Genomic DNA, 23,196 nt, shown 5'->3' with positions numbered 1-23,196 from the left:
ACCTTCCTTTTCTGAATTGTTCCTTTCCCATTAACATACATTCACTGCCCCAAAAGGTTCCTATCCAATCTTTCAAGTTGTTGTTATCAATTTGACCCTATATAGATAGTTCTTAAAACAGCACAAAGTTCAAGGCAGACATTTTGTACTAGTTAAGCTAAACTGTTGTTTGGCTTTACAAAGGTTTCAGTGAATATTTTTGGTTTAAGGTTTAAAGATTATCTCAGGACAACTGTTTCAGGTGTTCAACCAATCTTTGTGGCTAAAGGAAGTATGGAGTCCATGAGAATTGGAAATTCTATTCTACATTTCCCCCCTTTTGATCAGGATCCTTCTATAGAATCTTTTATCAAAATGTTCAGTAATAGTAGCTGAGCACCATCCAGTTCTTCTGGTCTCATGGCAAAGGAGGTATTTGTTCATGGATGCATCTATCCACACATTCCATATCCTCACCCTAATCCCGATTCTCCTTCTTCCTCTGTTTCTCCAGGTGAATAGAGATGAATTGTTGTGCCTCACGTGGCTGCTTGCAAGCATTTAAGACCTCAGGCACTACACAATGAACTGGGAGACAGAACAGAAGCACTAAACGTGTTATTAGGCCAATTAACTGGGATATCCCAAGAAACCATGACCCTAAATCTCCAAACCAGTAACTGAATCCCACCAGGTTTCTGGTTGTACAGAAGCAGTCTCAGCAGCTACTTTTTTGTTGTTGCTGTCATAAATATATTTATCGTACAACTTTCACCAATTCAATTTTTAACAAGTGTACAACTTATCGATGGCAATTACAATAACTGGCTGTGCAACTCTACCTTTAATCAATATGATATTTCCATCACCTTTCACCCCTTTTCCCCTCCCTCCTGATCCCACTCCATCTGGAGCAAGGGAGAATGAAGAAAACCAAAGAAACATGGGAAAGATTAGTCCAAACGACTAATGGAACACAACTACCACAGCCTCCACCAGGCTGAGCCCAGCATAACTAGATGATGCCCAGCTGCCACCACTGACTGCTCTGATAGGGATCACAATAGAGGGTTCTGAACATTATGGAGAAAAATGCAGAACAGAACTTAAACTCACACAAAAAAGAACAAACTTATTAGTCTGATGGAGACTGGAGAAACCCAGAGAGCATGGGCCCCGGGCATCATTTTAACTCAGCACTGAAATAACTTCTGAGATTCACCCTTCAGCCAAAGATTAGACAGACCCATAAGATAAACAATAATACACATAGTTCAACCACATATATGAGACTAAATGGGCATGCCAGCCCAGAGGCAAGGACATGAAGACAGGAAGGGACAGGAAACCTGGATGAATGGAAATTGGGAACCCAAGGTGAAGAAGGGGAGAGTGTAAACAAGTCATGGGATTGGCAAGCAATGTCACAAAATAATATATGTATTAATTGTTTAATGGATTGCTCTGTAAACCCTCACCTAAAACACAATTAAAAAAAAAAAAAAAAAGGAAAGGACAGGAAAGAAAGAAAAGAACACAATGAACACCAGAAAAGACTCTGAAATTTGCTCCTGGACGTAGAGTAGCTAAAGCAAAAGGAAGAACTGATCAAGTAAAAGACCTGAACAGAAGATTTTAAAAAGCAGCTCCAGAAGACAAAGTATTATAATGAAATGTGCAAAGACCTGGAGATAGAAAACCAAAAGGGAAGAATATGTTTGGCAATTCTAAAGCTGAAAGAACTGAAGAAAAAATTCAAGCCTTGAGATGCAATTTTGAAGGATTCTATAAGCAAAGATGGAAACCTTGGTGGTGTAGTGGTTAACTGCTATGGCTGCTAACCAATAGGTCAGCAGTTCGAATTCGCCAGGCACTCCTTGGAAACTCTATCGGGCAGTTCTAGTCTGTCCTATAGGGTTGCTATGAGTCGGAATCGACTCGACGGCACTGGGTTTTTTTTTTTTTTTTTTTTTTTCGATGAGCAAAATATTGAACACTGCATGAAGCAACAAAAGAAGATGGAAAGAATACACAGAGACACTGTACCAATAAGAGTTGGTCGATGTTCAATCATTTCAGGAGGTAGTGTATGATCAAGAACCGGTGGTATGGAAGGAAGAAGTCCAAACTGCACTGAAGGTATTGGTGAAAAACAAGGCTCCAGGAATTGAAAAAAAAAACAAGGAATTGAGAGACTACCAATTAAGATGTTTCAGCAAATGGATGCAACACCGAAGTGCTCACTCATCTATGCCAAAAAATTGGAAGACAGCTACCTGGCCAACTGACTGGTTGTTGTTGTTATGTGCCGTCGACCGTATGCACAACAGAACAAAACACTGCCCAGTCCTGCGCCATCCTTACAATCGCTGTTATGCTTGACCTCATTGTTGCAGCCACTGTGTCAATCCACCTTGTTGAAGGTCTTTCTCTTTTCTGCTGACCCTGTACTTTGCCAAGGATGATGTCCTTCTCCAGGGACTGATACTTCCTAACGATATGTCCAGAGTATGTAAGATGCAGTCTCGCCATCCTTGCTTCTAGGGAACATTTTGATTGTACTTCTTCTAGGAAGGATTTGTTCATTCTTTTGGCAGTCCATGGTATATTCAATATTCTTCACCAATACGACAGTTTGAAGGCGTCAATTCTTCTTCGGTTTTCCTTATCCATTGTCCAGATTTTACATGCATGTGATGAGATTGAAAATATCATGGCTTGGGTCAGGCGCACCTTAGTAATCAAGGTGACATCTTTGCTTTACAATACTTTAAAGAGGTTCTTTGCAGCAGATTAACCCAATGCAATGCATGGTTTGATTTCTCGACTGCTGCTTCCATGGCTGTTGATTGTGGATCCAAGTAAAATGAAATCCTTGACAACTTCATTCTTTTCTCTGTTTATCATGACGTTGCTCATTGGTCCAGCTGTGAGGATTTTTGTTTTCTGTATGATGAGGTGCAATCCATACTGAAGGCTGTGGTCTTTGACTGGAGGACATACATATTCGTGCCCATTCAAAGAAAGTGATCCAACACAATGCAGAAATTATTGAACAATATCATTAATATCACACATAAGTAAAATTTTGCTGAAGAGCATTCAAAAACAATTGTAGCAGTACATTGACAGGGAACTGCCAGAAATTCAAACCAGACTCAGAAAAGGACATGGAACAAGGGATGTCATTGCTGATGTCAGATGGGTCTTGGCTGAAAGCAGAGAATACCAGAAAGATGTTTTCCTGTGTTTTTGACAGTGCAAATGCATTTGAATGTGTGGATCATAACAAATTATGGATAACATTGAGAAGAACGGCAACTCCAGAACACTTAATTGTGCTCATGTGAAACCTATATATGGACCAAAAGGCCATTGTTCAAACAGAACAAGGGAGGATGGTGAGACAGCATCTCATGTACTTTGGACATGTGGACATATTATCAGTAAAAAACAGTCCCTAGAGAAAGAGATCATACTTGGTTAGGTAGAGGGTCATTGAAATAGAGGAAAACCCTCAATGAGATGTACTGGCACAAACGTAGCAATGATTATGAGGATGGCACAGGATTGGGCAGTGTTCTGTTCTACTGTGTTGTACATCGTACACACATGGACTATGAGTATTATGAGTGGGAACCTATTTGACCACACCTACCAACAACAACAAATGCTACGTAGTATAAAGGAGTTAATTCAACACGTTTACTGATGAACAACTGGCCATTACAGTAACATGTGGACACAGGAGCCAATGTGCCTGGCTATGGTGAGGGGCCAAAGGAGCATGCTGCCTCCTCTCCTCCTCTTGACTTGGTGCTGTAGGAAGGAAATCCAGGCACATTATGTCCCATTTGTAATTTGAGACAGAAATGGCTGCTCAGGGCTTGTGGACAGGACACTGAGCAAGTCTGGAAGCTACACTGCTGGAAGGCTCAGGACAAACCCAAGTGAGCATAAGCAAATTGAATTATGTCAAACACTAGGTGGGTCACTCTCCCATGCTCACTGGAGCTGACAGCAATAGCACCAACTCCTAAGGGCAGGCTGAGCTTGGCAGCCTCCTGGGCAGTGAACTCCCACAGTTTCTGTGCATCTCAATGGGGAACAGCAGAGAAGGTCAACAAAGCCTCAGTAACTTCCACTCTGCTACTTTAATATGCCGGGTGCCCAGCCCGGCCAACCCACACCCAAACTTCGCTCCTTGCCCTAAGGGAAGGATGCGCTAGACTCGATCTCTGGAGGTTAAGACCGGTAAGTGGAGACCTTCCCCCTACCCCCCAGACTCCTGAAGCCCAGTGGCTGACTCCCTCCAGAGACTCCTGCCAGCCCAGATCCTGTCCACCCAGGAAACCGCAGGCTTGCCGTGGGTAACAAACCTTGGGTTCTTCCTTTTTGCCTTCTCCTTCCCCTTCTTCTCTCCTTTTTCTCCTTTCTGTTTCTGTTTTTCTCCTTCCCCTCACCTCAAAAAGCTTTAGTGTTTCTTTGTTCACTACCTTTGCTTTCCGCTTCCAATTGGAAAATCGTGGTAGCTGCCTTCTTGAGAATGTGTTTTTGTTTTTTAAACGCTTTGCGTTTGTTATCACCACAAAAGAGGCACATCCACGTGCAGGGCGGAGAGCCGGCTGAGATGGCCCGCTGGAGGTCTGTGAGTGGTGCTGCCACGTCCCCAAAGGGAGGGGTGCAGGGGAGGATTAGGGTGCACAGAGCCCTTCTTCCCAGCTGGAGTCTGGGTCTCTGCGTGGGAGAGGGTCGGGGCAGGAAAGGGAGGACGCGAGGGCGAGAGAGGGAGAGGGCTTAGAAGAGTGGACAAGTCCAAGTGAAACTTCTCCTAGGGACCAGATGCTTCGTCACAAGTTTCTGCCCTTAGCCGGTCAATTTCCAACGGAAATTATAATGATAATAAACGGCCCAAACCTTCCCTGCGCGGCCCGGCTTCTCCCCAAGGTTAACGCAGCGGGCGCGGGGGCCAAGTCTAACTCGCGTCTTCTCCCCAGACCTGGATCGGAATTTGTCCCCGCTACGTCCTGGGGTCCCCAGGGCCAGCACCCTGGAGGCTCGTCACACGGGCGCAGGGATGGAAGCTGGCCTGGGAAGGAGAGAGAGGAGAGGGCTTCCAAGGCCGCGGAGCCTAGGAGCTCTCAGGGAGCTGGTGGCGAGGAGAGAAGGGCAAACCGAGGGGACTGTGGAAAGGGGTGGGGACAACGAGGGGAAGGCGTCCAGGCCAGGTGAGGAATTTGGTCTGGGAGGGGCTCTGGGCTGGCGTGGGGCGGCTTGCGGCCCCAGGCGTGCCCCACTCGGGAAAGCGGCCGGTGTGGGGCGCGGGGAGACCCGGGCGTAGGGGAGATGGGGCCGGCGGGAGCGCGAGGAGATGGGGGCGGAGGAACCGCTGAGGCAGGCGCCGGAGGCCCCGCCCCGGCGGGCTACTGGAAAACTTTGCGCTCTGGCTGGTTGGCAGTGGCTGAGCGATCCTGTCCCGGAGACACACAACCGGGATCCCTCGCGAGCGTGGTGGCTGGACCGCGCGGGTGGTGAACCCGAGCTAGAACCGCAGCGCCCTGTGTCTGCCTCCCAGCTGGCACCCGAGCGGAAGAAGAGACGCCCCGGGCACCGCCGTGCACCGCCCGCCAGCATGCTGGTGGCCAGAGTGCCCTTCCAAGACCGAGGTGAGCCGGCGAGGTTCTATTCGAGTGGGGGCGGAGACCAGCTGGGCCCACTTTTCTGACAAAATTCCAACTGATCTTGGGCTGGACAGTGACGGGGCGGTGGAGCAGAGTGCGCCATAGCTGCCAGGGCTACCCACATCAGCATCCACTCTTCCCTTCTGCCATCCCGTTCCGGCAGCCAAAGCCCGGGTCGGAGTGATTAATTACAATTAAAGCATTTAAATGAGCTGGACTCTAATAACCTAAGTGAAGGAGAGGGTCCCCTTCCATGAGGAAGTTCTACCAGACCTTTTCCCTAGACAATGAAAAAGTTGGGCGCTCTCCCAGGGAGAGGACCTGGGGACGCTGCGGGGCATTGTGGTCATTCGCCTGGGGAAATCATTCCTTTTCATTATGTTCACCATAAAATTCCATTTGTCCTTCTATTTCTTAAACGAGGGGCTAGGCTGCCAGAATCCGGGGCTAGAAGGTAAAGTCCCCGCAATCTAAGAATGAGGCTCCCACGGAAAAGTACTGGGTTTCGCCTTCGTGGCTGAGACACAGCCTGGAGCAAGGCAGGGAAAGCCCTTCTTTGGCCTGAGGCGGGGAGCTTGTGGAAGCTTTGCCGCTTTTAGCGCCCAGCCTCTGTAGGTCTTGTCTCTGTCTTTCCATGTCTGTATCCCAGTCTGTACAGTCTCTGGTTGGTCTACATCTGTCTCTCTGTCTGGCACTGGACACTGCCAATGGCATATTTCTTTGTGGTGTTTTTATATTTAGATTTGAGAGGAACTTGCTGTTGGAATTTTTTAAAGGGAATACACCTTGCTTTGAAGATTTAGAAACCCTGGTGGCATAACGGTTAAGTGCTACAGCTGCTAACCAATAGGTTGGCAGTTCATATCTACCAGGTGCTCCTTGGAAACTCAATGGGGCAGTTCTCCTCTGCCCTATAGGGTTGCTATGAGTCGGAATCGACTCAGAGGCAATGGGTTTGGTTTTTGGTTTTTGTTTTGAAGATTAAGAAGAAGAAAGGGTGATAGCATGAGCAAAGTGGTTTTCTGGATGATTACTTTAAAAACAGAAGTGCCCACCACTAAACTGGAACTCTGAGTACTTCATTTATACGTCTTTCGAAATCCAGACAGTGGAAGTGGCAAATGGTGTATATAATCACATGTTCCTAATTCATCTTTTCAGTATTCTTTTCTTCATAGATGAAATCTTGCAGGTGTAATTAAGAAAAAATTTAATTCCTAGAAAGCGTGATGGCAGGACAAGGTTCTGAGAGCATGTGACTAAGGATGGCCTTGCCAGTGGCTGGTAGCCATGGTGACTGGGGGTGGTAGTGTGTGTCAGTGTTCTGGCCATGGTGACTGGGGGTGGTAGTGTGTGTCAGTGTTCTGTGCTCCCGAGCGTCCACATCTGCTCAATTCCCTTCTTAACTGACGCAGGGCTCGGCACTTAGGTGAGTGATTCCATTGGCATGGAAGAACCACACGTTGGGTTTTGTCAGTTAGCAGATGTCGCAGTGGGCCAACTCGTTGCATGAGCTCTAAGATATACCACCAGTTGCTGTGGGTTCGACTCCGACTCCTGACTACTCCATGTGTGTCAGAGTGGAACTATTCTCCATCGGGTCTTCAGGGTAGGTTTTTCGGTTGTAGATCACCAGGGCGCCTCTAAACCAAAACCAAACCCAGTGCCATCGAGTCAATTCCAACTTCTAGTGACCCTATAGGACAGAGTAGAATTGCCCCATAGAGTTTCCAAGGAGCGCCTGGCAGACTTGAACTGCCGACCCTTTGGTTAGCAGCTGTAGCACTTAACCACTATGCCACCAGGGTTTCCAGGGCATCTCTAGGTGGACTCAAACTTCTACCCTTTCTTTTTGCAGTTGAGCACATTAAGCATTTGCACCACCTAGGGACTCCAGGCTTCTCTTTGAAATGGCATTTTTTTCTTTGCATTTGGGAGTTATGTTAAGTGCACAGCCCAACTGTCCTAGTTTTCGATCTGGAAGCTATAACTCCCATTCCCTGCAGAAGGAGCCTTATTTCTCAAAACTCGTGCAATGATTTTCCTCTTTCTGGATATTAAGATACTAACTTGATTCCATGGCATCTCTTCTACCTTCCGAGAAATGCTTCAACATCTACAGTGTATGCGTGTATTTTCAATTATACAAAAATTGAGAATTTGAGCATGCTTCAACTCGATGGCACTGGGTGGCTGGGTTATAATCTTGGAACACTGAGGAATGCCCTACTGCAGAGTCCCTTTTGCAGCCTGGACTTTAGACATTGACCCAGGTGCTGACACAGTGGGCTAGCCGCCCTTAGCCCATCTGTTTACCTCAGCCAGAACTCCGTGTTGTGGGAGCTTTTTATTGCTTCACATTTGCCTTTGTAATTTCCTTATCAATTTTAGCGTCATCCAATACCACCCATTTGCCGTAACCTTTTTGTCTGATTAACTTGTAGGGATTTCCCGTAAGCTTTTGGAGCTGATACAATGCTTGGGAGAAAAGGATATACTGGGTGGAATCACATCCATTGTTGTTAGCTGCCCACGAGTCAGCCCAAGTCATGGCGACCTCGTGCGTTACAGAGCAGAAATGCTCCATAAGGTACTTTTGTCTGTAATCTTCGTAAAAGCAGTTTGCCAGGCCCTTCCTCTGCAGAGCTGCTGGGTGGGTTCACACCACCAACCTTTAGGTTAGCAGCCAGTTACAAAGCACTTGTGCCACCCAGGCTCCTGGAATCATACCTAGTTGTAGTTAATAACACAGATCAGCTATTGTTCGTCTCATGGCTTCTGGGCAGGAAGTCACTACCTTCATCTGCATTCTGTGTTTTTATTGTTTCATTTGTATTTTACATACATTAAGGGTGCAGAAACTAGGTAATACACAAAAAAGAAAAAATTTAAATCACCCTATCCCATACAGAAATCATAACTAAATATCATTAACATTTTAGGTGTATCCTTTTATATTTTTATGCCTAAATATGCATGTAAATATTATTTATATTTCATAAAATAATATTATTATACATCAACTTTTTTTAATTCAGTACTTGAAGTCTATTTAAATGACCCACATGAGTATAAAATCATGTTAAATGATTCAACATTGCACTAGAAAAATTAACTTTTTCCCTTTGATTTCTTCTTTTTAGCTTTTTTTTTTTTTTTAATTCTCATACCCCACTTCCTGCATTCCCTGGTAACACTAATCTGTCTTGATGGATTCATCTATTTTAGTTATGTCATCAAAGTGGGGCCATTCAACATTTGTCCTTTTGTATTTGTCTTCCTTTATTTAACAAAATGTTTTTAAGGTTCATCCACGTGGTAACACGCATCAGAGCTTCATTTGTTTCTATAACCGAGTAATATTCTACTCTACCACCTGTCAGTTTGTCCTGCTGTGGAGGCTTGTGTGAAACTGTGATGCTAGACAAGCTGTGCCACTGGTATTTCAGGGACTAGCAGGATCACATACGGTGGACAGGTTTCATCAGAGCTTCCAGACTAAGACAGACTAGAAGGAAAGACCTGGCAAACTACTCCTGAAAATTAAACACTAAAAACTTTATGGATCACAGCAGAACATTGATATAGAGCTAGAAGACAAACCCCCTAGGTTGGAAGACACTGAAAGTACGCAGTGGCTGCAACAGTGGGTTCGAGCATACCAATGATCGGGAAGATGACACAGGCCCAGGCAATGTTTCTTCCTGTTGTGCATGTGGTTGGAGCCCACTCCAGGCAAGTAACAACAACAACATTCCATTGTGTGTATGTGCCACGTGTCGTTGATCCATTCCTCTGTTGGTGGACAGTTGGGTTGTTACATTCTATTTCTGAGGCATTGAAACGGTATTTATAAGAGACAAGGCAATGGGCTAGTTAAGTCAAATCAGTGAAAAACTGTTCATTGGAGAGTGTTACCCAATGAGTGGATTTTCCCCGTTCAGCAATCGATATGGTGTCAGGCCTGCACAGTTAGGGCCTGGGGTGGGGTTCCTGAGTCAGTTTGTCCTTGATGATGCTACTCCATTTCCCTGACTTCACTGTTTTCAAAATATTTTAGTCAGATCCCTGAGATTAGCACTCCAGCTTTGTGCTAGTAGAATAGCTAGAAGCAATTTGGCTCTAAAATCATGCCAGTGAAGTTTTTGTCACCATTTAGATAAAGAACAAGGAGAAAGGTTGCAGCCACCCACCCAGAAAGCTTATCTCTGACCTGGTGTACGGGGTCAGGCCAACATGGACATATATGTGTGCCCAGCCCAGCCTGCCCATTTCAAGCTGTGGGACTAAGCGCAGGTGACCTCCTCCCCTTCAGCCTCAGTTTCCCCTGTGACATTCGGAAGGCAGATGTGCTGTGAGGACATGTGCCCACGTTTGGTGCATTGAATTAGTGTGGTGTGGCTGAGAAGGGATGGCAGAGATCGCAGAATCGGAGACTTCTTAGGCAGGATACCTCCTGTTCTTCCAGATGCACTGTTTGGCTTCGTTCCACACACCTTCGTTTGTCCTGTTGAAGTCTTGATAGAATTCAAGCCTGTGCCTTGTTAAGAGCAAGCAGAACAGAAAGAGTTTGAAAAGGGTTGAAAAGCAAAGGATCTAAAAGATCTCTTGTATCAAAATCAGCTGCCTTCCGATGGACGAAGCCCAGGAGACCTTTTCCTGAGGCAGACCCTGGGGATCTGTTCCGAGGTTTTCTGTGACACAGAGCCGGAGTATTTGGGCTTTCCCTGGACTGTACCCAGTTCCACACTAGCATCTTGTTTGCCAAAGAGAATGGCTTGGAAGCAGGAAGCCTGGCCAGGAAGGCTAATTCATTCCTGTGTTCTGAAGAAGAAAAGGGGGAAAAATGGCAAACCCTTACCTAGCTCATCTCTCATGGCTTTTACTTCACTGAGCAACTCTAGTAATGAACCTAGAGCTGAGTTCCAAACAGGCGGCTCCTGTGCGGGTGAAGTATGCATCTTGCAACGAATTAACTCTGAAACCATGAGTTGAAAAGATTTTGCTGCAGCCACAAAACTGCCAACTTATTATTTCCTTTCTAAATTCTTTTAGATGGGAAAAAACAATTCTTGCTTTCCAAGAAATTTTGCTTGTTGGCAAATGGCTGGTGTTTTAATTTAGTTTGGATGATGAACTCTTTGATTAAGCTGGGAAAATGTACAGCGTCATGCATCCGACCAGGAGAATGTTCTCGCTGTCTCACTGGGCCTTACTGTTATACCATTAAAGAGACAGAGAGAGAGACCAGACTTTGTGGAAATACTTTTCCCTTCTGTCCATAATTTGTTTATTTTTCAAATTGACGTGTAGAGAAAGTGAATTGCTAGAGTAAAAAGCACATCTGGAATCCATCTGACCTCCCCTCACAGGCTGCCCCCTCCCAGGGGGAAAGAAAGTGAGCCTCACTGACACTGACATGGGTCCAACTTGGGGTCATGCAAGTGGATCTAAAAGGCATCTTATTCCTTCTCAGCAAAAAGAAAAAGCATTGGTGTTAAAAGGCTTGGAGGTCAGCTTTGGTGACCCTGACTTAATGAGGGTGAAATGAAAATTCTTAGATACCAGGGTTTTTATTGAGTAGAACTAAGAGAAGTTCAGATGTGGGCAGTGTATCTCATTAAATACGAAATGACTGAAGATGCAAATTAAATACTAAAGGCCCTTGCAGAGTGGGGTGACAGGGACAGGTTTTCCTGGTTGTCAAGGCAAGATTGTTTGTTAAACACTGAGCAGTGAGTGCTTTGTGCTAGTGACAAGGGTTCGTTTAAATGGCAGCTCACTGTAGGAATCTGTAATTGTTGTAAGACCGCTAGTAATGAGAAAGAGCATTTTTATCCTGGCACTTTTCCTCATTCCCATACCTTCTGGAATGTGCCCCAGCTCTCTGAATATGTGCAAAACCAGCCAACACATAGCCACATTCACCAACTTGTGGCTTTATTTTTAAGTGTTCAGGTGGAAATGAAGCAATGGCCACACTTTAACAATGCCAGCGATAGAAACTTGCATTTTAAAATAAAATACAATGTAAGGATTTATAATATTTAAGTACTGCCCTCTGTTGATTGACCCCATTCCTCACACACACAGATTTTGCAGGACGGGGAGGTCCAGTACTTGTAGCCTCCGCAGGGACCCTTCCTCTTAAATGCTTATTCCTAGGGAAGCATGGCCCAGCACCTCCACAATGATAAACCTCCCAACTATAAGCCGACACAACACTCAGAAGTCAAGGGGACCCCACAGAAATGCAGGCACGTGTTCAGCAATAGCATGGCCTCAACCAGTCCTAGCCAGCACTTGGAAATTAGTCCATGTCCGATGGTGGAGAGCTCACACAGTGGAAGCGATGAGAATGAATTATCAATATCTACAGGCAGCCACATGCTTGTTTCTCGTGAGCACAATGTTGAGAGGAGGCCAGATGCAGCTCTATACCGTAGGGTTCCATTAACAAAAAGGTCAGAAACAGGCCAAACTGATCTAGGGGCTTAGAAGTTGGCATAGTGGTTGTGCTTGGGGGTGGGGAGGGGGTGGCTAGGAAGGGCACGAGGAGGCCTGCTGGGACCGGGGCCTACCCTTCTTGGTCTGACTTCTGGTGGGTGTTGAGGTTTTGGACTTTGACTGAGCCATGGGACGAGCTGGCTTCCCAGATAGCTTCCCTTTGGCCTAGCATTCAACTCTCAGGATGGGGCCTACTTTGTAATTTTGACAATCCAAAGAAAATAGGCTTTTAGATTCCAAAGACAGCTCAGATACCTTTCAGTTATGCAAAGGGAGGAGAATAGCGTTTAACATGGACGTTCTGAGAAATACGCTCCTTGAGCGACGAATATCAAATTAAGGAAATTATCAATCAAAGGTTGATGGGAAAAGAGGTTCACCCTCAAGTCATAGTTCTGCTGTGTCTCTGGCATACCTTATATTATTGTGGTTATTCTACTGCTATTAATTTCTATTGTTTCCTTGTGTTTTAATTTGTTCAGTTTTGTAAAAACCCTATACGTGTCAGGAAAAAGGAGGTGGGGCCTGAAGAGCCAGCTGTCTATTTGCTCTTCACACTCAAGTACAAGTTCAAGACTCACAATCTTGAAGAAACTCAGTTTGCCCCCTATCCATGCTGCATGGCAGAATAAGGTGGGGAGAGCGCTCACGAAAGATCACACAGTATATAAAGTGTTATATATGTTATGGGGGCCGCCAGGCCCTGAGGCACAGAAGACAAACTAATTTCAAAGGTCCTTGCAGCTTTCAGCATAGACACACGCGGTCACCATGCAGATACTGGAAGCCTCTGTCTCCCAGCTCAGGTTGGAATTCAAGGACAAATTCATGTTTCTCACCTTTTTACTAGTATAGTATATTTTCATAATTCAGATGATTCTGATATTAACTCACTTTTGCCCTCCTCCGTTTCTGAGGCAGAAGTCTTCCGGTGGTATGCCAAATGTGCTGGGGCATTTTAGATAAAAAACAGGGGGTGATGGTGTGCTGGAAAGAGGGAGATGGTCCCACTGACGGCAGGCCAGGCTGCCTCCTGTGGGTGGAAGGCCACTCTCACTGCTGTGCCCCGGGCAAGTCTGAGCCTTAGCTATTTCCCTCTTCAGCGGGGTAATGACTTCTGGCCCCAACATCCTTCTGCCCAGAGAAAAGAAGACACTCTCAGGAAGCTGGCTCTGGGCACCTTTTGTTTTTAACTCTCTGGAGGAGCTGCAGCTAACCAAACCAGTTGTCAGTGAGTCAACCCTGACTCATGGCCACCCCCACGTGTCAGAGGAGAACTGCACTCTGTAGGGTTTTCAGGGGCTGATTTTTCAGCAGTAGATCACCCAGCCTTTCTTCCAAGGCACCTCTGAGTGGATTTGAATCCCCAACCTTTCCATTAGTAGTTGAGCATTTAGCCATTAGTACCACTCGCAAAGAGCGTTTAAATTCTGCCTTTTTTCTGTGTCATTTCTTCCTTAAAAGGAAACACTATTGGTGTGATTTACTGACCTGTGGCTGTGTGAAATAGCAGAATGCTCACTGGTTTTAATGCAACACTGCTGTTAAAATGGTGATAAGACAACCAGAGAGGCATATGGTCTCCTCATGCTGGTGTTTTGTCACGGGTGAGGGCCATGGCATGGGTAGAAGCACCTACATGACTCCTCTGATGGAGTATGGAATCTGAGTGTCTTAGTCATCTAGTGCTGCTATAACAGAAATACCACAAGGGAAATTTATTTTCTCACAGTCTAGTAGGCTGGAACTCCAAATTCAGGGTGTCAGCTCCAGGGGAAAGCTTTCTTTCTTGTTGGCTCTGAAGGAAGGTCCTTCTCGTCAGTATTCCCCTGGACTGGAACTTTCTCCACTTCTAGTCCAGGTCCAAAGGATGAGCTTTGTTCCCAGTGCCTCTTTCTTGGTGGTATGAGGTCCCCCCTCTCTGCTTGCTTTCCTTTCTTCTTATCTCTTGAAAGATAAAAGGTAGTGTAGGCCACACCCCAGGGAAACTCTCTTAACAGTTGGATCAAGGATGTGACCTTTGTAAGGGTGTTGCAATCCCACACTAATCCTCTTTAACATAAAATTACAATCACAAAATGGAGGACAACAGCACAATACTGGGAATCATGGCCTAACCAAGTTGACACATATTTTAGTGGGACACAATTCGATCCATGACGCTGAGCAACATGTGGGCAGTGGGAATAGTGACTCTCCACTCACAGATTAAGAAATAAATAGATCAACAAATAATAAAGAACACAAGCATTGATTGAGTGCCTGCGAAAGTAGAAGGTGCTATGAAACATACTACAGATGCCAGCGTTGCTGCAAGTATTAAACAAGATCACCCAGTAAGTCATCCTCCGGACTAAATGGCACATACTCGTTGCTCAGGGAATGTCAGCTGCCATTATTATTTCTGGGGTGCCTAGGTAGTGCAAACCGTTAACACACTCAGCTGGTAACTGAAAAGTTGGAGATTCGAGTCCACCCAGAAGAAAGGCCTGGTCATCTACATCCAGAAAAATCAGCCGTTGAAAATCCTATGGAGCACAGTACTACCCTGACACACACGGGGTCGCCATGTATCAGAGTCAACTCAACCACAACTGTTTTTTTGTTGTTGTTTTTGTTTTATTACTTCTACTTGCAATGAAAAACTAAGTGGTATGCAGTCTCAGAGAAAAGTCACTGGGCACTGGGCTGATTCCAGACAGTGTTACTGAGCAGGTGGAATGACTTGGGCTTTAAGGATGATAAAAAATTAAATAAAATTAGAGGAGCAAAAGTGTAAGGGAGCTGCTGGGAAAGATGCCGAGCATCTTGACCATCTGCAGGAGTGTCTGCCGACAAGGCCAAGCTCTTCTTTGGGCTGGGAGAGGCGGTCCACCTTCTGTCCAGAAAGCAATAAGATGCCTCTTGGCTCAGGGTGGGCCACGGCCGGAGGAGGGAGTGTGGGAGCTAGGCTGCCTCTTACGGGTACCCCAGGGGACGGTGTCCCCCTCTAGTCCTTTAAAGGATGGCACTGAGTTTTTTTCTTTTTTTTAGCCATTATTAGCCCCATCTCAAAACTGATCTGCTTTTTCCTCTTTGAGGTTAGAAGAGGGCCTTTGCTAAACTATACAGCTTTCTTCCAGCTGTTGTTTTTAGATGCCATCGAGTGGGAGCTGACTTGTATTGACTTTATGTATAACAGAACAAAACATTGCCTGGTCCTGTGCCGTCTTTATGATCATTGGTATGTTTGAGCCCATTGTTGTGGCCGTTGTGTCAATCCTGCTCACCCCCAACCCGAAATTAATCAATAAGCAAGGTAACTACACCTGGCTTACCAGATCATTGGTGGTGAACAGTTTCATTTTTTTTTTCTTTGTCTCCACATCAAACGTTCTGCTTCTAGGTGTGGCTGGCATCTGTCTCTCTCCCAGCCCTGTCGCACCTTCCTACAGACTCGAATGCTCTTTTTAAATTTACAATCCCTGATGGGGACAGATGACTCAGTAAGCAAAGTAAGCACAGGTTTACTTGTGCTTACTAATCTGCAGTGACAATTTCACATGGGTTTCAAAGATGTGAAACCCATGTGAAATTGCTCACTACAGATGATCGGGTACTTTGATTATTGGAAAATTTGCCCCTGCATCTCACTGAAGGTTTCCATCAACTTCCCTGGTCTCCTGCTTTACCAAACACGATGTCCTTCTCCAGCAATTGGTCTTTACTGGAGACCCATCCAAAGTACAGAATTCAAAGTCTCAGTATTCCGTGATCCATAGGGTTTTCACTGGATAATTCTTAGAAGTACATCACACCATGCCTTTCTTCTTAGTTTTTCATAGTCTGGAAGCTCTGCTGAAACCTGTTCACCATGGCCAACCCTGCTGGTCTTTAAAATACTGGTGGCATAGCTTCCAGTGTCATAGCAACACACAAGCCACCACAGTAGGACAACCTGACAGACAGGTGGCGCAGGTATGTGACATCAGACCTGACCTCAAACTTCTCCGTCCTTTGTAACTTCACACTGGATTCCTCTCAGAGCCACAGAAGAGTTCCGCGGGGCAGTTCCAGGTAGAGGGCAGGTGGACACTGGAGTCCACGTGGTTTCAAGTACAACTGACACGCCTAAGTTCCATGACACAGGGAGATGTCTATGCAAAGAAACAGCAGGGCCACCTCTTCCAGATGTCAGGAAATTGAAGACCCTCAAACCAAGTAAGGGAGGGGAGGCTCTGACAGGGTCAACAGGGCCCCCCAGCATAGGTGGGAAACCTGTCTGAAGTCTCCTTTTCTTCTCACCTCCACACACCAGTCCCACCACAGAGCTCCCAGGTTCTGGAAGGACCTAGGCCCTCTGTTAAAAAGCCCCCCTGGGCCTCAGACCTGGAGTGAACTCCGTGAGTGGAGGACGCCTTCAGATTCCATCGGGCTCCAAAATGCAGGGCCCCATCATTAGAGAGTGGTCCATTTGGCTCTGGGTAGTATTTTAAACATTAAAAAAAAAAAAATCTTCACTTCATACACACAAATGAGCTGTTTTTAAATTAACCTCATTTGATCTTCATTAGATATTTAAATACCCAAATAAAATTAATTTAAAGTAACGAGACCACTGAAGATTTCTACATCAATAGTTGGGTCTACTTCATAACCAACATCACAGAAGTCAGATCCGTTTAGCCCAGTGGGTGGAGGTGGGAGAGGGGTGGAATATCCAGGGTCAAGGGGAGAAAGGATTAATGTTTAGCATCCAAAGAGAGTCTGGCTCCTTGGTTCACCACCTTCACCATCTCACTAGTGCTTCCAACGTTAGTTTCTTTCAGCTCAAACGCATTGATTTTGGTTTGGGAGATGAGATGTTCATATCTGAAATCCAGGGCTCTGAATGTTTTTAAGACACCCTGGAAATCTGTGTGTCTATCATTGCTTTCCCTTCCTTCCCTTAACTTCAGTAGGAATTGATTCCATTTTTGGTAAGTTTGCATTCCTTTCGTCACCTGTTCCAGCCATAGCTGCTCATTCCAAATCGGGTTTGGGGGGGCATGCATGGCATTATGGCTCTTCGTTCTTCAGTAGTTGTGCAGTGGGGCCTCAGGGCTGCAGCCCACCCAGATCCGGTTTCTGTCTCTGGCCTGGCACAGGGGAGGCTGTCCAGGAATTGTGGTTGCTTTCCCACCACATTGCCCCAAAGCTCAACCATCTGGGAGGTCCCGGGAATTAGGCCATCCTCCCAATCCCATCTGACTTTTTGTCCTGAGAAAATCCTTCGTTTCCCTCGTAGTAACTGGGTACAATTGTTTACCAGCTCCCATGGGGATAGATTGAGGATGAACTGGTTAGCATTTCTAAGTGCTTTGAGATTTCAGAAGAAAACCGAATTTGGGCCTGTGTATCATCATTTCATGAGTAAATGATCTTGGCGCTCACACACTGGCTTTCCCCGCCCGCTACTCCAGACACCAAATGACTTCTCATAGTCACCCTCAGTCGCTTATAAACTTGGCATGTATTTTAAAAAGCACTCCCTGCATCCTTGACATGCCCAGCCTTAAAAACGCTTTAGTATCCTCGGGCCTCTCCAGCTTGGCTGCTGTCATCGTTGTTTTGGTGGTGTTTAATTTTTTGATGGCACCCTTCCCTTTTGTCTTTTCTACAGGAACCTATTTTCAGCATCGCTACTGGAGTTTGGCATGTAATCCTTCCGAAGCCTGAGCTGCAGTCATTGTTTTTCTTTGAAAAGATTGCCTTGGAGGATGTTCCCAGAGCACCCTCTCGTGGATTTCGGAGGTAAAGTTCTGTGAATTCCAAGGGATGGCTGCTATCTTCATGCCCCAGGCAAAGCCCTCATCAGGGAACACAACGCTGCACGAACACTACAACTACGTGGGAAAGCTGGAGGCCAGGCTGAAGGAGGCCACGCAGGGCAGCACGTTCACCACGGCCATGTTCCTGATCATCTGTAGCTTCATTGTCTTGGAGAACCTGATGGTTTTGATCGCCATCTGGAAAAACAACAAGTTTCACAACCGCATGTACTTTTTCATCGGCAACCTGGCTCTCTGCGACTTACTGGCCGGCATAGCATATAAGGTCAACATTTTGATGTCAGGCAAGAAAACTCTCACCCTGTCTCCAACGGTCTGGTTTGTAAGGGAAGGCAGTATGTTTGTGGCTCTCGGGGCCTCCACCTGCAGCTTGTTGGCCATTGCTATTGAAAGACACTTGACAATGATCAAAATGAGGCCTTACGACGCCAACAAGAAACACCGTGTCTTCCTCCTGATCGGAATGTGCTGGCTCATTGCCTTCTCCCTGGGTGCCTTACCCATTCTGGGCTGGAACTGCCTCCACAACCTCTCCGACTGCTCCACCATCCTGCCTCTCTACTCCAAGAAGTACATTGCATTTTGCATCAGCATCTTCATAGCCATTTTGGTGACGATCGTGATCCTCTATGCACGCATCTATTTCCTAGTGAAGTCCAGCAGCCGCAAGGTGACCAACCCCAACAACTCAGAGCGGTCCATGGCCCTGCTGCGGACAGTGGTGATTGTGGTGAGTGTGTTCATCGCCTGCTGGTCCCCTCTCTTCATCCTCTTCCTCATCGATGTGGCCTGCAGGGTGAAGGCATGTGCCATCCTGTTCAAGGCCCAGTGGTTCATCATGCTGGCCGTGCTCAACTCTGCCATGAACCCCGTCATCTACACGCTGGCCAGCAAGGAGATGCGGCGGGCCTTCTTCCGTCTGGTCTGCAACTGCCTGGTCAGGGGCCGGGGCGCCCGCTCCTCGCCCATCCAGCCCGCTCTGGATCCAAGTCGCAGCAAATCAAGCAGCAGCAACAACAGCAGCCACTCCCCGAAGATCAAGGAAGACCTTCCCCAGACGCCCCCCCGTGTCACTGACAACAGAACACTAACAAATGGGATCCTCTGCAAGTGAGGATGCTGGCTTTTGGGAGCAAAGGGAGAGTCCACGCATCGCCCACCATTAGTTACAGGGAGAGACGGCGCCCCGCTCTGTGACCGTGTTCTTATTTATTGCATGCATCCTACCCACGGGGTTCTTCCAGAGCTGTGACTCAGGAAGCACATTGTATGTGGCCTGACAGCCTGCCCACTGTGGGAGTTGCCCAGGGAGCAGAACCTAAGGAATTGCCAACCCATTTCAGTGCAGACAGTGGGTGCACCTAGTCTGCATCAGGTTCTAGAGCTCTCCAACTGTATTAAGCGGCTGACATTATCAGCCGCTTGATACTGAATCTTCATCATTCTGGTTCACACATGTGCCTCTGGATGACATTAGGATAATTTTACACTCTGTTTATTTTGCAGAGAATGAATGAGTCTGTATTCATATATTTCTGTGTTACAGCACCTTTGTGGTTCACGTGTTTGCCATATGGCCCCTACATGATGTTGCAATAGACCAAGCAGCTATATAGCAGGTTATGTACGTGTGTTCTGATTGCGCAAACAGCTGAGAGGATACAGTTGTGAATTGAGTGGACATGCTGTTCTTAGTCTCCTCACACTGATATGAAGTCTAAGGTTATGCAAGATTTTAAGGTCTAAGTTCCCAAAAGATTTTGTCCAAGGCTGGTCCCAGGTATGCGGATCTGACTTTGCCTCTGTTGGAGGACCCTGGTGAATATGAGCTGGGTCTGTGGGCCTAGGTCCTCTCACAGCTGGGTCCAGCACTGTCATCAGTCACATGTCCCTGACATGGTTTTAAAGCAGATCAAAAAGCCAAATTACGTGATTATTTGGGGGTTTCTCCAAATCAGAGAAAAGCCAGCCAAGATCTTCTAGGAGCCCTGTGCTACCAGGCCACCCAAGGAACAAACCACGAGGGTAACGAAGGAAAGAACCACGAGAGTAACCAAGGAAAGAACCATTAGAGTAGCTAAGGAAGAAACCACAAAGGTAAAGCAATGAGACAAACCACGGGCCTGTTCAACATTTCCAAGTCGCCAGGTAGTAGTTTATCTAATGTAATGAAGAGTTTTTGATTCTATATTGGAAAAGCACCAAGTCAGTAACATCTACCATGTCGTCTCAACTGAATAACTGGCACCGTAAGCAAAGTTTCACGGCTTCCTGAAAGTTGACACTGAGAATAAGTAGTACTGACAGTAGTTTATCAGGCCAGAAAACATGATCTGGCACTTTTTGCCTTCTTCAAAAAGGTGTGTTTTAATACTAGGTACATGACACTAATTTTGTATTCCAACATAGGTTGAATCTATGTCACTCTGCTTACCTTATGAAGGGATTACTCAGAAGGCATTTATGTACATATTATTCCCCAAGGATTCTACATGTAAGCCAAATACGTGGAAAGAAAAATACCCATGTTTGTAGAGCTACCATAAGCATATGTTGATGTTTTCAGTTCTTTGTTAAAAAAAAAAGAAAAGAAAAAGACCTTCAGAAGGAGACTTACTTGTGTAAACCACTCCTCAGAGCCTCTTTACGTTTAGGTTCAGTGGGAATTAGGCCTGCATGAAGACCCAAAGAGTGGTCTTCATAAGTTCGTCACTTTTTCCAAGAGAAATTGACACCTGTTGTCAGAATCAGGTGGCTCTTACCGAGAAACATTTTTGTAGGTGCTAGGTAGTATTTGTTTGTTTTTAGGTAGTATCCACATACTGACCAAAGACCTTCTTCATTTTTGTCACTGTTAAGACCTTTTTGTAAGGAGATGATCATAGGTGGCCTTTTTTGCTGTCTTTTAACATCACTAAGAAGTAGCTTGCTCTCTAATCAAATAGCCTGAGAATACTGATGGGATTTCTAGAAAGCAAAGCATTAGGGTACTAAGTTAAGAAAACAGAAAACAATCAAATGCATTAAAGAGACAAAGTGTTTGGTATTGTATTTTCACTTAGGGAATGAAATGAATTTAGGACTTTATTTATACCATAATTTTGACTTGCTTTGGGGCCCTGGATCTCTCTTGAGCTAATATTACTAACACTTTGCATCATAACCCTGTCTTCCCTGATATCTAAGCATCTCAGCTTTCATCCATTGACCCTTCCAGGAAGCCCACAACTACCATTCCCATTAGGAGGTATCAACATTCATGGTATCATGTAGACTTCTTTGAGATAACCCAAAACTTTTAAGCCACTTGAAATAAAAGTACAGCAAAAAGTAATGGTGTTAGTTTGATGTATTCAAAAATTAAAAAATCAACCTTGATCCCAGTATGTACATTCATCACAGCTAGCCTGAGATGACTGAGAAATTGAGTGTTTCAAGGCCATAACCCTCAAGTTTGGCAAGAGGCAATCTTATCCACCACAGAGAAGCTGTGCATTAAATCTCATTTCAATTAGTAACCTTTACTATGTCCGGTGTGCGTTTGTTAAAAAAATTAAGCAAAAACCTTCATACAAATCCATTCTTGGGAGTCCATATTGTAGGGTTGTTACCCATGGGGCCACCACTTGGGTTGTGGAATGCAGCAACCTCGCTTCTCAACTGGTGCCAGTGCTTCTTAGTATTCCAGAATCTGAACCACTAGGAGAACCTCAAATATCCATTTTCTTCCTATATGCCCCCACTACCATAGATGATATATTTAGTGAAGCATCACTGGCTTGGGGACATTATATTTCAAGGAAGGTCAATGGATTGCCCTTTGAATAGGGAGAAAATCCTGAGAGTCACGGCAATAAAAGTACAGATAAAAGAGAGGGGATGTTTGGTTCTGCTGTTTGTTGTGATTGGTTCGTACACCAGGTGCAGCAGGAGAGGGCAGGTCAGAACCGGCCTTTTACGCTGCTGTTAGCTGCCACAGAGTCAGTCCCTGACTCACAGTGACCCTGTGCACAAGGGAACAAAATGCTGTCCAGTCCTGGGCCATGCCATCTTCATGATCGGTGTGTGATCCATAAGGTTTTCATTGGTTGATTTTCGGAAGTAGATCACTAGGCCTTTCTTCCTAGTTTGTCTTAGTCTGAAAACTCCACTGAAATCTGTTTAGCATCATAGCAACACGCAGTCCTCCACTGAAGTGGTGCAGCTGTACATGAGGTTCAAACTGGTATCTCCTGCATGGAAGGCGAGAATTCTACCACTAAACCAGCACTGCCTCCTACCCTTTAGCCTAGCTTTGTTCTTTACAAGTGGTAGGTCCTAGCCTCTCCGTCCTGTGTTGTGCATAGAGAGAAGCCCAGTGCTCAGGCAGACTATTCTACAGTGACACTTGTTAGGAAGAAATCCTTGCAACACAACTGGGGCTTCAGGCTTCTTGCCTATCTATCCACCTTTGATTCTGCCCAAGAGCCAACTGGTGGCACAGTGGTTAAGAGCTCAGCTGCCAACCAACAGGTCGGCAGTTCCAATTCACCAGCAGCTCCTTGGAAATCCTATGGGGCAGTTCTACTCCTTCCTATAGGGTTGCTATGAGTCAGAATTGACTTGAGGGCAATGAGTTTGGTTTGGTTTTTTGAGGAGCTAAATCACATTATTTAACCTCAATTCTCATTTGAATGTTCCTGCCCAGCTGCCTTTTGGACTCCACACCCTCAACAGATGGAGTAAGGCTTTGTTGTGATCATTTTTTAAGGAGTTCCCTGGGAGAAAAGAATATCGGCTTTGTATGGAAAAGTTTCAAATTCTCCTCCAACATGGCCTCTCTTTTGTGAGACAATGCAAGATCCACTACCCCAAGGAAGAGACTTTTCACAGTATTCTTTATTGCCAACAGACTTACAGTTACAGTCTTGTATATGATAGAATTCTTTAGAAAACAATTGTCTTTCTCCACCCTTTGAGCCTTGGTTTCTATGTAATGGTCAGGGACCTTTTACAGAAATATAACAAGGTTAGTTTTATAGAAAACTTAAATGATTAATTCCATGCTTTTGAATTGTATCTACAAGTGCAAAACCTAACACCTAAATGGGTTTTAGTAGCCAAGTCAAATATCCAAAGGGTTTGCTACATAATCAGAAATGCACACACCACGATTCTGATAATAAAGGCACATTTTTTGATAACCATTTACGAGGAGACGTGCAGCATCACCTACAGGT

At 45.6% G+C, this 23,196-nt stretch overlaps 1 protein-coding gene across 2 annotated transcripts; it reads left to right on the top strand.

The window, feature by feature from the left end:
- The first annotated feature begins 4,560 nt into the window (after positions 1-4,560).
- On the top strand, positions 4,561-23,031 carry S1PR3 (sphingosine-1-phosphate receptor 3). Of its 2 annotated transcripts, XM_049895582.1 has the most exons (3): positions 4,561-4,623; positions 5,438-5,645; positions 17,809-23,031. In XM_049895582.1, the coding sequence occupies exon 3, from the start codon at positions 17,964-17,966 to the stop codon at positions 19,089-19,091; it is 1,128 nt and encodes a 375-aa protein (XP_049751539.1). In that variant the 5' UTR covers positions 4,561-4,623; positions 5,438-5,645; positions 17,809-17,963; the 3' UTR covers positions 19,092-23,031. The 2 variants fall into 2 exon arrangements, with proteins under 2 accessions (XP_049751539.1, XP_049751538.1); XM_049895581.1 differs by lacking the exon at positions 4,561-4,623 and having other exon boundaries at positions 5,351-5,645.
- The last annotated feature ends 165 nt before the right edge of the window (positions 23,032-23,196 follow it).

Source organism: Elephas maximus, chromosome 9 (assembly GCF_024166365.1).
Source record: "Elephas maximus indicus isolate mEleMax1 chromosome 9, mEleMax1 primary haplotype, whole genome shotgun sequence".
Lineage (NCBI taxonomy): Eukaryota > Metazoa > Chordata > Mammalia > Proboscidea > Elephantidae > Elephas > Elephas maximus.
Note: the sequence above shows the minus strand (reverse complement) of the source record. Positions and strands in the feature narration are given on the sequence as shown.